Raw genomic sequence first — 16,158 nt, 5'->3', positions numbered from 1 at the left:
TTATTGCCTGTGAATACAGTTTTAGTAAGAATGTGTGTAAATATGAGGGTCATTTATATTAAAGTGACTATGTTTTACTTGTGTCTAGATTGAAGTGATGTCTGTATTACGTCGTTAATGAACTGTCGTGTAACTCGCTGTTTTGATAAAATGGTAAATGATGTAAGGATATTGAAATAATATTTTAATTATGGTTTGAGGGGAGTTTTACAATTCAACTCTTACGGCACTATGTGTTTACAAATATTGTCCAGATGTACAGTGGTATTATTAACTAAAATTTGTCATGGTTGTCTCTGGCTGTTGCATATGTTATTTCAGATTTGTCCATTTTCATGTTCTAAAAGTTCAATAAAGTTTTTTAGATAGTACTTGTGTCAAAATTCTGTCAGCTTGTTTAATATTTGTTGTGGGTATTTTCTCGTGTGTATATGTATGTTTCCATTTCTTCAAGAATGTTCATTGAAAAACATTTTGGTAGTCTGTGCAGAATCTGGAGTGTATTTTTGATTGTACTAGCAGCGTGGTTTTGATTTTTCAGATGTGAAACGAAGCTTGAGTGATTATTTTCACTGTTTCTAATGTATTCCTTATATCTGATGTTAAAATTTCTTCCTGTTTGCGCAATGTTAAATCTTGTTTCAGCTGCTACACGTGATTTTTATATATGCCTGAGTTATATTTTGATGTTCTACTGGTGGCAGAACATGATTTTGTTGAAAGGTTGTTATTAGTTTGAAAGGCAATTCGAATATTTGTATTTTTTATACCCTCCGTGGCTAGTGCTGCCACCTGCAACCTGTGAGTGGTTATTGCACATTGACTTCGAACATAGGAGGTGGTCACATAAATGTGACTGGACCATGTGTTAGATTCGAACTCAGAATATGTTCAAGAATTCTGCAGGAAACTATGTTAAGGTTATTGGTCTGTAATTTTGTGGGTCTGTTCTTTACACTTCTTAAGAATATGAATCACCTGCAATTTTTTTTTTTTTTTTCAATTGCTTGGGACTTCGCATTGGGTGAGAGGTAAAGTTAAGTAAGGTCCCAATGCCATAAAGTAATCTCTGTAAAACCAAATTGGGATTCCACCCAGATCTGGCAACTTAATTGCTTTCAACTATTGCAGTTGTTTTTTTGTGACAGGGGTGCTTATTACCATGTCTTTCGTACGGGAGTCTGAGCAATGTTATGTTTGTGTGCCTCCTGTGGGAAATTTATAATTTCAGATTTCCTATTGCTTTTTTCTGTTGCCATGCTGGACTGGTCAGTGGTTGGTTGGCTAGAAGCCATTTATCTGCTTAGAGGCACTAAGGTTTGATGGTGATAGTTCTATGCTTTGCATATCGATCTTTTTGCAGACACACAAATTTCTAGTAATTTTGCTTGTTGTCATTTGTGCGATCTCCTTTGAACCGGAAGTGCAACAGTCATTATACGGCATGACAGGTAATTTCAAAATAACATTAAAAATTCAATTTGCAGGATGACATTCCAGAACTGAAGGCAGCAGGAAAGAAGTACATTCCAGTGGATTGGTCCCTTAAAACAAAAATGAGGTTTATGTCAGAGAAACCTTTTCCATGGACACAGCAACTTCGCACATGTGAAGAGGCATCAGGAACCACAGGGTTAGTATTTAAATTAATTTAGTTGTATGCGGATGTTGATTTTAAAGTGACTAGAAATTTGTACTACTGCCCCAGAGTGCAGGGTGACTTCTGATGATTTCAGGAGAGAATGAAAGGTAATGTGTGTGGGTTGCAAATCCAGGAAATAGAGCATAAATGACAGCCATAAGTGTTTTACATGTCATCATTAGTACTTTTATAGTTTTCATTGCCTAATTGCCCGAAGTGATGTAGTTTGTGCTTGAGAGGCTGAAATGTTGATTAAACTTCAGAATATTGCTGGTGGTACAGGATTATAATATATCCAAATCAGAATTCACATGAAACAGAAAGTTAAGTGAGCCCTGTTTGTAAGAAATTTATAAATAACCAGACCCATAAAAGAACAAAGCAGATGGTTTTATTTGTCAATAAAGAGTAAAAATGTTCATACAGTTTAGTATAACCCCTCCTCTCCATTTTTAATGGTAGCATTGGATAAGCATTTTCAGATGACCAAAACCAACTGAATTTAAACCAGCAGACCGTATATCATTTTAGCTTGTAGGGGGTAAGCATTGAATAGTATGAGCCAGGACTGTTCCCATATCAAAAATCGAATACTCGTGTGTTCATTCTTGCTATTTGCTCCCTATAATCACCAAATGTGAATTTGAACCAGATATGAATTTGATTTTAATCAAAGCCTTGGCAGCCAGAGACTGTGGTCATGTATGTGTAATTTGCATTTTGAGCGTGTGTGTGTGCGTGTGTGGTTTTCATGTAATTCCGATGAAGGCCTTTTTGGCAAAAAGCTTACTTGTTTGAGTCTTTTTGTCATGCCTATCTGCGACTCAGCATCCCTACTATATGGTGAGTAGTAATCTATCCTTTTCATAATATTGTGATTTGATCAAAGCTATAGACACAAGATAAAGAGTTGAACTCAGTGTTAACAAAACTGGTGTATATTGTAGGCTTCTTAAGAAACTGTTTTAATTAAAAAGAAATCTGTTACATTTTTTGGCGTCTCCTAGTATGGGTTATGTTCTTGTTTCCATGAAAATGTCTTGTATCTGATAGTTCAATTACATTGTTGCACTCTGTACAAAAAGTACACACTCTCCAATCCTTTCAGGGGGAAAGAAGAAAGAGAAAGCTGCAAATACACCACTTGTTAATGTTTCTGTAAAAAGTAGTTAGTGCATTTTTATACAAAATAACATTCAAACAAATCCTATGTAGTTTATATATTTTCTGCGAGAAGTGCCACATCTGTGACAGTTTGAAACTATAGTCTAGTTAAAATGACGTGATAGTTGACACCCCATATGTTGTGCCTGGTTTCCTCCAACCATAATGCTCAGTGTCATGCCCAAACTGGTTGCTGTTGCCAAACTGCCAAAATAATTAGTCAGTTCACTTCTAATTACTGTCCAGCTTTTCTTTCTTGATTTGGATCCTGAATCCTGGTGTGGTCCGTAGCCTTACATTTTGTATTTCATCACACATTATAACCACACCAAAAACAAAACACACACACACACATACACGCACACGCACACAGTGCCAACAAAATACACACATTTCATACACTGCACTAACCAAACACTACTCTATCCTTCTGCACAAAACAATTCAGCATGATATATACAGTTATTATAGTCACAGAGATTGGCGTACATTAGATAAACTTCTTATGATATTATGTGAAGCTGAATTTTTGAATGTTGCAATTAATCGTTGCAACTGTGTAACCTAAGTTGTAAATACAACAGACTTCTACAGTTTAGTGGCATAGCATGATGGTTAGCATATAAACACCATGTATGGCAGGTTGTAGTTCAAATCTTGTCAAAGGCAGCAAAATTTTTTACTTTCCAAAATCTAATCAAAAGACTTCGATCATCATATCATTTTTAATTGGTTTGGTTTAATTAGTTTAAGTGTACTGTTTATTATTTCTAATGCTTTGTTGCCTTGTTTTCATTATCATATTGACTGTTTTATTTGTGCTTACTGTTCTTCTTATCTTTTTTGTTTTTGTTTTGTTTGGAATCTGCTTTTGTGTAGCCTGTAATCTGCAACCAAGTGCCAACCAGGACTGCCTGTTGGTCTGTAATGTGGCATCCCGTGTAGCCACTGTGAGGATAGTTCATTTTTTGTTTTTGTTTTATTTTGTGTTATGTTCGGAATCTGCTTGTGTATCCTATAATCTGTAACCAAGTGCCAACCAGGACTGCCCATTGGTATGTAATGCGGCATCCCATGTATCCAGTGTGAAGATAGTTTCAGGTAATCAATGATAAGGAGAAATAACAGTTTGCTGTTACTGCTGAAACTGAAGTTTTGCTGCAGAAGATGGCCATGCAAACAAACATATTATGAAAATTTTCTGTCTTGAGTTTGATTGCAGATTTAACCAATCATGGTTTTAGTTCTGTCATAAATTGATCATTACCATTAGCTTAGATACATTGCACATCACAAGTTTGTGATTAGGTTAGGACACAAGTTTAAATGTGGGGCTATAAATGCGCTGTCTGCTGCAGTTCAGTCATTGGTCACTTAAAATCAGCTGTTGACAGGGCATCTCCCATTTTCATCATACATACATCACTGCTGCTGTGGTGATTGACAGGATGTTGCTGCATGAGGTATGGAACAAACTTGACTACCGTAATGACGTATGTTGTATTTGAGCAGAGCAGTTCTATTCAAGCATCAGTCACATTTGTACATGTCATACTTTGGAAAATATAGGGGTTTGAAAACTAATAGTCATTTATAGTAGCCCTGAAATAGTTCTTGTTAGGTCTGTGAAACTAGAGGTAAAGCAGTAGTGATGCAACTTGTAACGAGTTCTACTGATCCAGAACTAGGGAACTCATTGCTTGGCAAAGTTAAGCACATAATATTTGTAAACACTGCTTGAAAGACCTATGCCGTTCCAGAGCTATTTTATGTCAATTACAATTTTTCTCCATGAACATGGTTTAATTAAGTGTAAATGGCAGGAAATTTATAATTATATTTACGCAAAAGTGAGTCCGAATTTGATCAGTTGAAAGTACCAATAAGAACATTGGAAAATGTTAATTTGGGAATGTAATAGGATATTATACTGCACTTCAGGTGAGGTAACATGTATGTGAGACTGTCACAATGATTTTTGAAAGGTGGAATGGGCCTCCTAACTACTCTGCTTAAGAACAGAGGTCTCCATACAAAAAAATATGGTATTTACACTGATGTGCCAAAAGTCTTGGGATACCTCCTAATATTGTGCCAGACCACCTTTTGCCCGGTGTAGAGCAGCAATTCAGTGTGGCGTGGACTCAACAAGTCATTGGAAGCCCCCTGCAGAAATATTTAAGACATACTGCCTTATAACTGTCTGTAATTGCAATAGTGGTCCTGGTGCAGGATTTTGTGCACAAACTGAAGTCTTGATTGTGTGTCATAAATGTCCAAAGTGATTCATGTCCAGAATGTTCTTCAAACAGCGCATTGCCATCCGTAAAAATTCCGTTTTTGCATGGGAACTTGAATGGTCTGCAAATAGCTGAACATAATCATTTTCAATCAGTGATTGATACATTCCATGTAAACACAGCCTACACCATTATGGAACCACCTCCAACTTGCAGTGTCTTATTGACAACTTGGGTCCACGGCATTGTGGGATCTGCTCCACACTCGAACCCTACCATCAGCTCTTACCAACTGAAATCAGGGTTCATCTCACCAGCCCACAGTTTTCCAGTTGTCTAGGGTCCTGCTGACCGGGCTACAAGCCCAGGAGACACGCTGCATGCGATGTTGTGCTGTTGGCAAAGGCACTTGCATCGCTCATCTCCTACCATACATCATTAATGCCAGACCTCACCACACTATCCTACAAGATACATTCGTCATAGGTCCGACATTGTTTTTTGTGGTTATTTCACACACTGTTGCTTGTCTGTTAGCACTGACAATTTTAGACAAACACCACTGTTCTCATTTGTTCAAGTGAAGGCCATTGCTCACTGCATTATCCATGGTGAAAAGTAATGACTCATTAGTTTTCAAAACTCTATATTTTCAGCACACTCGTGACACTGTGCATCTCAGAATATTGAATTCCCTAATGATTTCTGAAATGGAATGTCCCATGGATCTGGCTCCAACTAGCATTCTACATCCAAAATCTGTTAATTCCTGTTCTGTGGTCATAATCAAGTCAGAAACTTTTCACATGAATCACCTTAGTACAAATGACACTTCTGCCAATGCACTGCCCTTTTATACCTTGTGCACGCAATACTACCACCATCTGCACATGTGCATATCGCTATCTCATGAATTTTGTCACCTCAGTGTGAGAATTATTTGTCTGGGGAATGCTGCCCTGGTATAATATTTTAAGTATTCCATTCAGAAGCTCTGTGACACTCCTGTGAAGCATTAGCGTTCCCTTCGAGGTATGTATTCTTATCTTACATGTGGTCCTGCTTCGTACACCATTTCTTGAATCACATTGAGTGGACAATGCCTTTTTGTATGACCGAGACAAGTTTAGCATTCTTCAAGAATTAATCAAGTGTACTGTCTTTCAGTAATTTTTTCAAGCATCAAAGCTAACCTTGCTTCCTCAAGTGCCTGGGACAATTTTATTTTGGGGAAGTTTTAATTTTTGATTAATGTTTAAAGATTAAATAAATGCCGATAGTTCTCCATAATGTATTCCTTCAGCTGTCGTCATGACAAAAGTCATGTTTTCTGAGTCTTTCTCCTTGGGCTTGTCTGCAGCATTTTCCTTTTAGAATGTGGTTGGTATTTGATTCTCAATTTCATGTGTTCTTGAGACACTAAAATGTTAGTAGTAACTTTTAAAATAATAATAATAATAAACCCCGTGGAGGCCCGGGAAAAGAATAGGCCTCCGGTATGTTCTGCCAGTCATAAAAGGCGATGAAAAGAACAAACCACTAATAGGGCTAACCTCCCTTTTAGTGTGATTAGTTGGTTCAGGACAGATCTAATGAAGCCTCGGACAAGCGCTGTCATGGTCAGGGATGACGCTTGAACCCTATGCCCGTCCACAATGGTAACGACACTGCTAGCCACACGGAAAATGATTTAAATCCAAATAGAGGTGTTTTGCAGGATATGCTTCCTGCAACCACCCTAGAAGGAAAACAAAGACAGAGGAGGAGATGGTCAGATGAAGTTAACTGACACTTCATATTCTGTTATTACCAAGCAACAAACTTAGGAACCAACACAACTGGATACAGATCACAAGTATACACAACATTTATCACCAGATACCCAGAATTAAAATTTTTAACAGAACAATGACTAGCTGATCAAATCCGTGTAATATAAAAAATAACAGGATACCCCAGTCAGAATTAGAAAACATCAAACAACAAGTACAACAAATACTGGAACAAAATAATGTGCAATCAGAAGAAGAAGAAAATACAGTAATGGACTCAAACATCCCAGAGCAAACAAACAAAGAACAACACGCATCAATTAAACAATCAGAGGAAAACGAAATCTTAAGACAGCCACCAGAACAAGCACAAATAGAACACGAAGTAACACACATGTTAGATATAGAAGAAAAATTTCAGCTGACATATATAGAATACAAAGACAGAAATACAGACATTAGACCATTCTTGCATAGACCACCAAATAATCCACAAGTCGAAACAACAACAACAACAACAACAACAACAACAACTATCAACACAATCATACACAGCAAAATAAATGAAAATACAACTATGGAAGAGTTACAACTACTGGTTTATACAGGGTGTTACAAAAAGGTACGGCCAAACTTTCAGGAAAAATTCCTCACACACAAAGAAAGAAAATATGTTATGTGGACATGTGTCCGGAAACGCTTACTTTCCATGTTAGAGCTCATTTTATTACTTCTCTTCAAATCACATTAATCATGGAATGGAAACACACAGCAACAGAACGTACCAGCGTGACTTCAAACACTTTGTTACAGGAAATGTTCAAAAAGTCCTCCGTTAGTGAGGATACATGCATCCACCCTCCATCGCATGGAATCCCTGATGCGCTGATGCAGCCCTGGAGAATGGCGTATTGTATCACAGCCATCCACAATACGAGCACGAAGAGTCTCTACATTTGGTACCGGGGTTGCGCAGGCAAGAGCTTTCAAATGCCCCCATAAATGAAAGTCAAGAGGGTTGAGGTCAGGAGGGCGTGGAGGCCATAGAATTGGTCCGCCTCTACCAATCCATCGGTCACCGAATCTGTTGTTGAGAAGCGTACGAACACTTCGACTGAAATGTGCAGGAGCTCCATCGTGCATGAACCACATGTTGTGTCGTACTTGTAAAGGCACATGTTCTAGCAGCACAGGTAGAGTATCCTGTTTGAAATCATGATAATGTGCTCCATTGAGCGTAGGTGGAAGAACATGGGTCCCAATCAAGACATCACCAACAATGCCTGCCCAAATGTTCACAGAAAATCTGCGTTGATGATCACAGAAGTGTACCCGTGGAGGCCAGTCAGCTGCTGATAGTGCCTGCACACGCTGTACATGGTACGGAAACAACTGGTTCTCCCGTAGCACTCTCCATACAGTGACGTGGTCAACGTTACCTTGTACAGCAGCAACTTCTCTGACGCTGACAAACGTACCGCACCACGGCTATTGCCCCGTGCTAATCCATACATCAAATGGGCATATGCCAACTCCGCATTTGTAAACATTGCACTGACTGCAAAACCATGTTCGTGATGAACACTAACCTGTTGATGCTATGTACTGATGTGCTTGATGCTAGTACTGCAGAGCGATGAGTCGCATGTCAACATAAGCACCGAAGTCAACATTACCTTCCTTCAATTGGGCCAACTGGCGGTGAATCGAGGAAGTACAATACATACTGACGAGCTCTAACATGGAAATTAAGCGTTTCCAGACACATGTCCACATAACATCTTTTCTTTATTTGTGTGTGAGGAATGTTTCCTGAAAGTTTGGCTGTACCTTTTTGTAACACCCTGTACAGGAGCACTCACTACACTAAATATACACACTAGGCAGAGATGAGAACCAACCAACACACAGAAGAAACCCACAAAATCATCATGGCAACACAGGCTACAGATCAGAATAGAAAAACTGAGAAAAGACATCGGACAGCTAACACAATTTATAAGAAATGAAATATCAGACAAAAAACGAAAACGGTTAGGTTAAAATCTCACAACAAGAAGCGATAGAGCAATAAGTAACAGTAATTACAAGCATTGGCCAAACGACTTAGAAGATACAAAAAAAGTGAAAATAGAAGGAAACAAAACCAAACATTCAACACAAACCAAAAGAGATTTTACCAAACAATAGATAACACACACATTAAAATAGACAATCCACCAAACATAACAGACATGGAACACTTCTGGAGCAACATATGGTCAAACCCGGTACAACGTAACAGGCATGCACGGTGGATACAAGCAGAAACAGACACATACAAGATGATACCACAAATGCCTGAAGTGATAATTTTGCAACATGAAGTCACCCGAGCAATTAATTGTACTCACATTTGGAAAGCCCCTGGAAAAGATAAAATAGCAAATTTCTTGCTAAAGTTCACCTCAACACATTCACATCTAACTAAATTATTTAACAGTAACACTGCAGCCCCATACACATTCCCTGATACTTACACATGGAATAACTTATCTGAAACCTAAAGATCAAGCAGACACAGCAAACCCAGCTAAATATCGCCCCATAACATGCCTACCAACAATATACAAAATATTAACTTCAGTCATTACACAGAAATTAATGACACATACAACACAGAACAAAATTATAAATGAAGAACAAAAAGTCTTTTGCAAAGGAGCACGAGGATGTAAAGAGCAACTGATAATAGATGCAGAGGTGACATATCAAGCTAAAACTAAACAAAGGTCACTACACTACGCGCACATTGATTACCAAAAAGCTTTTGATAGTGTACCCCACTCATGGTTACTACAAATATTGGAAATACACAAAGTAGATCCTAAATTGATACAGTTCCTAAACATAGTAATGAAAAATTGGAAAACCACACTTAATATTTAATTCCAATTAATTAATTTAATTAATTAAGTGTCCAAGGAATAGAAAAGCAACTGGAATCACTCAACAGAGGAAAGTCCACTGGACCTGACGGGATACCAATTCGATTCTACACAGAGTACGCAAAAGAACTTGCCCCCCTTCTAACAGCCGTGTACCGCAAGTCTCTAGAGGAACGGAAGGTTCCAAATGATTGGAAAAGAGCACAGGTAGTCCCAGTCTTCAAGAAGGGTCGTCGAGCAGATGCGCAAAACTATAGACCTATATCTCTGACGTCGATCTGTTGTAGAATTTTAGAACATGTTTTTTGCTCGAGTATCATGTCATTTTTGGAAACCCAGAATCTACTATGTAGGAATCAACATGGATTCTGGAAACAGCGATCGTGTGAGACCCAACTCGCTTTATTTGTTCATGAGACCCAGAAAATATTAGATACAGGCTCCCAGGTAGATGCTATTTTTCTTGACTTCCGGAAGGCATTCGATACAGTTTCACACTGTCGCCTGATAAACAAAGTAAGAGCCTACGGAATATCAGACCAGCTGTGTGGCTGGATTGAAGAGTTTTTAGCTAACAGAACACAGCATGTTGTTATCAATGGAGAGACGTCTACAGACGTTAAAGTAACCTCTGGCTTGCCACAGGGGAGTGTTATGGGACCATTGCTTTTCACAATATATATAAATGACCTAGTAGATAGTGTCGGAAGTTCCATGCGGCTTTTCGCGGATGATGCTCTAGTATACAGAGAAGTTGCAGCATTAGAAAATTGTAGCGATATGCAGGAAGATCTGCAGCGGATAGGCACTTGGTGCAGGGAGTGGCAACTGACCCTTAACATAGACAAATGTAATGTATTACGAATACATAGAAAGAAGGATCCTTTATTGTATGATTATATGATAGCGGAACAAACACTGGTAGCAGTTACTTCTGTAAAATATCAGGGAGTATGCGTGCGGAACGATTTGAAGTGGAATGATCATATAAAATTAATTGTTGGTAAGGCGGGTACCGGGTTGAGATTCATTGGGAGAGTCCTTAGAAAATGTAGTCCATCAAGGTGGCTTACAAAACACTCGTTCGACCTATACTTGAGTATTGCTCATCAGTGTGGGATCCGTACCAGATCGGGTTGACGGAGGAGATAGAGAAGATCCAAAGAAGAGTGGCGCGTTTCGTCACAGGGTTATTTGGTAACCGTGATAGCGTTACGGAGATGTTTAACAAACTCAAGTGGCAGACTCTGCAAGAGAGGCGCTCTGCATCGCAGTGTAGCTTGCTCGCCAGGTTTCGAGAGGGTGCGTTTCTGGATGAGGTATCGAATATATTGCTTCCCCCTACTTGTACCTCCCGAGGAGATCACGAATGTAAAATTAGAGAGATTAGAGTGCACACGGAGGCTTTCAGACAGTCGTTCTTCCCGCGAACCATACGCGACTGGAACAGGAAAGGGAGGTAATGACAGTGGCACGTAAAGTGCCCTCCGCCACACACCGTTGGGTGGCTTGCGGAGTATAAATGTAGATGAATGTAGATGTAGATGAATATCCAAACAAATTCAAATAATATCACATCACAGCCAATACGGATTAAGCGTGGAATACACCAAGGAGACTCATTAAGTCCTTTCTGGTTCTGCCTTGCTCTGAACCCACTATCCAACATGCTAAATAATACAAATTGTGGATACAATATTACTGGAACATACCAACACAAAATCACACATTTGCTATACATGGATGATCTAAAACTACTGGCAGCAACAAATCAACAACTCAACCAATTACTAAAGATAACAGAAGTATTCAGCAATGATTTAAATATGGCTTTTGGAACAGACAAATGTAAGAAAAATAGCATAGTCAAGGGAAAACACACTAAACAAGAAGATTACATATTGGATAACCACAGTGACTGCATAGAAACGATGGAAAAAACAGGTGCCTATAAATATCTAGGATACAGACAAAAAATAGGAATAGATCATACAAATATTAAACAAGAACTAAAAGAAAAATATAGACAAAGACTAACAAAAATACTGAAAACAGAATTGACAGCGATAAACAAGGCAAAAGCTATAAATACTTATGCTATACCAATATTGACCTACTCATTTGGAGTAGTGAAATGGAGTAACACAGACCTAGAAGCACTCAATACACTTACACAAACACAATGCCACAAATACAGAATACATCACATACATTCAACAACAGAAAGATTCACATTAAGCAGAAAGGAAGGAGGAAGGGGATTTATACACACAAAAAACCTACATTATGGACAGATAGACAATTTAAGAAAATTCTTTATAGAACAAGCAGAAACCAGCAAAATACACGAAGCAATCACTCATATAAATACATCGGCTACACCATTGCAATTTCATAACCACTTCTACAACCCTTTAGATCACATAACATCAACAGATACGAAGAAAGTAAATTGGAAAAAGAAAACACTACATAGCAAGCACCCGTATCATCTAACACAGCCACACATCGATCAAGACGCAGCCAACACATGGCTAAGAAAAGGCAATATATACAGTGAGATGGAAGGATTCAAGATTGCAATACAGGATCAAACAATAAACACTAAATATTACAGCAAGCATATTATTAAAGATCCCAATACCACAACAGGTAAATGCAGACTTTGCAAACAACAAATAGAAGCAGTAGATCACATCACAAGTGGATGTACAATACTAGCAAATATAGAATACACCAGAAGACATGACAATGTAGCAAAAATAATACATCAACAACTTGCCATATAACATGAACTAATAAAACGACACGTTCCCACATACAAGTATGCACCACAAAATGTACTGGAGAATGATGAATACAAATTATACTGGAACAGAACCATTATAACAGATAAAACAACACCACATAACAAACCTGACATCATACTCACCAATAAAAAGAAGAAATTAACACAACTAATTGAAATATCCATACCCAATACAACAAATATACAGAAGAAAACAGGAGAAAAAATTGAAAAATACATCCAACTGGCTGAGGAAGTCAAGGACATGTGGCATCAGGATAAAGTTGACATTATACCAATTATACTATCAACTACAGGAATCATACCACACAATATCCACCAGTACATCAACGCAATACAGCTACACCCAAACGTATATATACAGCTACAGAAATCTGTAATTATTGATACATGTTCAGTTACCCGAAAGTTCCTAAATGCAATGTAACATATACCGTACAGTTAAAAGGAATTCGTGCTTGATCAAGGTCCACGTCACTTTCCATTTTTAACCAGACATAACGTCTGAGAAAGGAAAGAAATAATAATAATAATTTGTACCCAACTGAGAGGATGTGCTTCCTTTTTTAAAATTGTAATTCTGCTGTGGTTTCGTAGTGAGTTATTTGTGTATTTATTTATTTAACCTGATGTGATTAGTGTCATCAGGCCCTTTCTGATATCAGACCAGAGTTTCATACATATAATACCATTTTACTTCTTAGTTACCTAAGAAATAACAATTGTAATATGACAAAAACTATTAAAATGATGTGTCTGAAGTGGCAGTGTGTGTAAATAATACTGACCATGAATGAATAAAGTTGATACTGGCAGTACATGCAGTACTACAGCTGCTGCCACTAAAAGTAATAATAGTAATGATAATAGTAATAGTAACAGTGATGATAATAATAATGATGATATTGACGTCTAATGGCTTTGTATTTAATGTCAGGTTGAGGAGTATGATATGCTTCATATAACACGTAACTCTCAGAAACAGCTAGATGTAAAAAGTATAATGCTAGAAAACCTGATATGCATGATAGAGGTATGCAGTATTTCAGTCAGAAGTCATTGTTCTGATGAGATTAATCGTCATTGTATCTCTTATTAATGACTCTATACCCATCCACGAATTCTTCTGATGAGCTCCTCAAATCAGAAAGTCAGTTGTAGAACAATTTACAGTTTAAAGTGAGTCCATGCTTCGTGACCGCTAGACTTTTTCACCTGTACAGAAATTTTCAGGACTCTCTTACCCCAGGCAAAACAGTGGGTAAACAAAACATGAAAATCATACTGCTGCTCAGATTTAGGCTAAACACACATGAACGTTTTTTTTGATCAGCTGATACCAGAATTGTTTTGACAACAGTGATGTTCTGTGGAGATATGCACATAGCCAATTGAAAAATTAGCTATTTAAAAAATAAAACAGTAGCAAGACAAAAAAAAGTCAGCTGTTGGCTGGTGCATGCTGTGATGAACGTTTGTTGTTTTTCCTTGGCTGTTTAGTGTACAATGTAACACTTTCTAAAAATGGGAAATATGAGTTCCGAAGGATTAATTTATGTGGTAGAATATCGATCAGTGCTGTACGGCAAAAATTTCAAATGTTGTAGTGATTGTCAAGTAAAAGAGAGATTATGACTGGAAATTTGTGAAGCTTTTATGCCATACAGACAGATGTAACTTCTGGTGGAAAAATGCAAACAGGTAAGTACATTTTTTTCTAACCATAGCAACAGTGTATATGAATGGCGTATATATACAGAATTTTTTGACAAACCAATTTATTTTATATGTACTCACGGGATGTTGAAATACAGTAATTGCACATTTAAACATAGATCATAAAATGTTACTAGTGAAAGTGAATAATCTGGCCATATTACCAAGAAACAGATACTTCTAGCATAGTAAAGGACTTACTAAAATATTTATGATTATTGAGATCCACTAGTGAACCACGTTCATTTGTTGCAGCAATATCCAAGAAATAGTGTTTTTGCAGAAATGTTGTCTTTGTCTTTTATTTGCTAACCATCATGTTGTGTTGCAAAGTAAGTTAGCATGCAATGGGCTTTTATAATGCTTTAAAAAAAATCAGGATTTCTGTCAAGAGGTCAGTACGATATTTCCAGTGACTTGTAATACCGTATTTTACAGACTACAAGACACTTTTTCCTTCAAAAAATTTCCTCCAAAATTCAGATGCATTTTGTACTCAAAATTAATATAAAAATGTCCAGTGCCTGATTTAAAATTCCTGCCAATTTTAAAGGTGTCCATATATTCAGTGTCACGGGAAACCTCTCTCTATCTGGCATTATTGGATTCAACTGACAGCAGCAGTACAACGATGCGTTGAACATAAGTTTTGAGCGTCCACAAGCTTGCTAATGCAGTCTCCCTCTTGTCCCACCATCACAAACCCATAAGACTGTCTAGCCTATGATGCACCATTGCAGTATACACTGCGAGTGAAAGTGAACTGAAAGTGATTTGTGTTATCAGTAACAGTACAATATTTCTGTTAGTAGCTAGTTTCGCAATGGAAAAAAGAATAAAAGGTATTCATATGATGTGGGTTATAAATTGAAAGTAATAGCAAATGCAGAACAACATGGGAACAAACCAGCTGAACAGTATTGGCCCTCCACCAACAGAAAAACCATTCGCGTTTTGGTGGGCTGATGAAGAAATAGTGAAAAAAATGAGGTTGACGAAATGTGTAAACAGAGAACTGAAAGCAAAATGGCCAAAACCAGATGACATATTGAAATAGATTCAAGGACTCCATCAAAATGACATCGGAATTAATAAAAAATTGATTCAAATATGTGCTCATTACCTAATGGTACAGTGGAACGCAACAGTCTGTAAGGATGGAGTTGGTTGGTACTACAGGTTTATCAAGTGTCATGGACTTAGCATGCAAACCAAAACCAAAATATCTCAAAAAATGCTACAAGAGTATCTTTCAATTGCCTTATTATTCAACATTGAAAGAAAACCAGTGTGGAACTAAGCCAGATTGCAAATTTGGACGAAACTCCAATGTCATTTGATGTGCCGAGTAACATAAATGTTGCCATGAAAGGTGCTAAAACTGCAACTAGGAAAACAAACAAGGAAACTCTAGGACAGAATTTCAGTGTTATGAAAAGAGTAGTTGTTGCTCACCATATTGCGGAGATGCTGAGTTGCAGATAGGCACGACAAAAAGACTGTCAGAAAATGTGCTTTCGGCCAACAAGGCCTCCATTGGAAATGGACAACAGTCTGCTGAAGCCAGACTCAGCAGCCAGGCACTGTGGCCGTGTGTGTGTGTGTGTGTGTGTGTGTGTGTGTGTGTGCGTGTGTGTGTGTGCGTGTGCGTGTACGTGTGCGTGTGTGTTCGCGCGCGCGCGCTTTGTCTAATTCCAATGAAGGCCTTGTTGGCAAAAGCTCACTTTCTGACAGTTTTTTTGGTGTGCCTATCTGTGACTCGGCATCTCCACTGTATGGTGAGTAGCAGCTATTGTATTCATAATATTGTCATTAACTATAAAAACAAGTTGATGTGTAAAAATGCACTACACTGTTGACCTTTCAAGTTGTGCTTATGGTACTAAGC

At 37.9% G+C, this 16,158-nt stretch overlaps 1 protein-coding gene across 1 annotated transcript in view; it reads left to right on the top strand.

Moving 5' to 3' along the window:
• The window catches only part of LOC126418570 (protein downstream neighbor of son homolog), a 93,079-nt gene that overhangs the window by 36,648 nt on the left and 40,273 nt on the right, over window positions 1–16,158 (top strand). Inside the window, exon 4 of the mRNA XM_050085387.1 lies at window positions 1,488–1,633. Within this exon, the coding sequence (XP_049941344.1) occupies window positions 1,488–1,633 (146 nt within the window). The remainder of the gene's footprint in view (window positions 1–1,487; window positions 1,634–16,158) is intronic.

This window comes from Schistocerca serialis, chromosome 9 (genome assembly GCF_023864345.2).
Source record: "Schistocerca serialis cubense isolate TAMUIC-IGC-003099 chromosome 9, iqSchSeri2.2, whole genome shotgun sequence".
NCBI lineage: Eukaryota > Metazoa > Arthropoda > Insecta > Orthoptera > Acrididae > Schistocerca > Schistocerca serialis.
The sequence above is the reverse complement of the archived record's forward strand: the minus strand, read 5'-3'. Positions and strand labels throughout refer to the sequence as shown.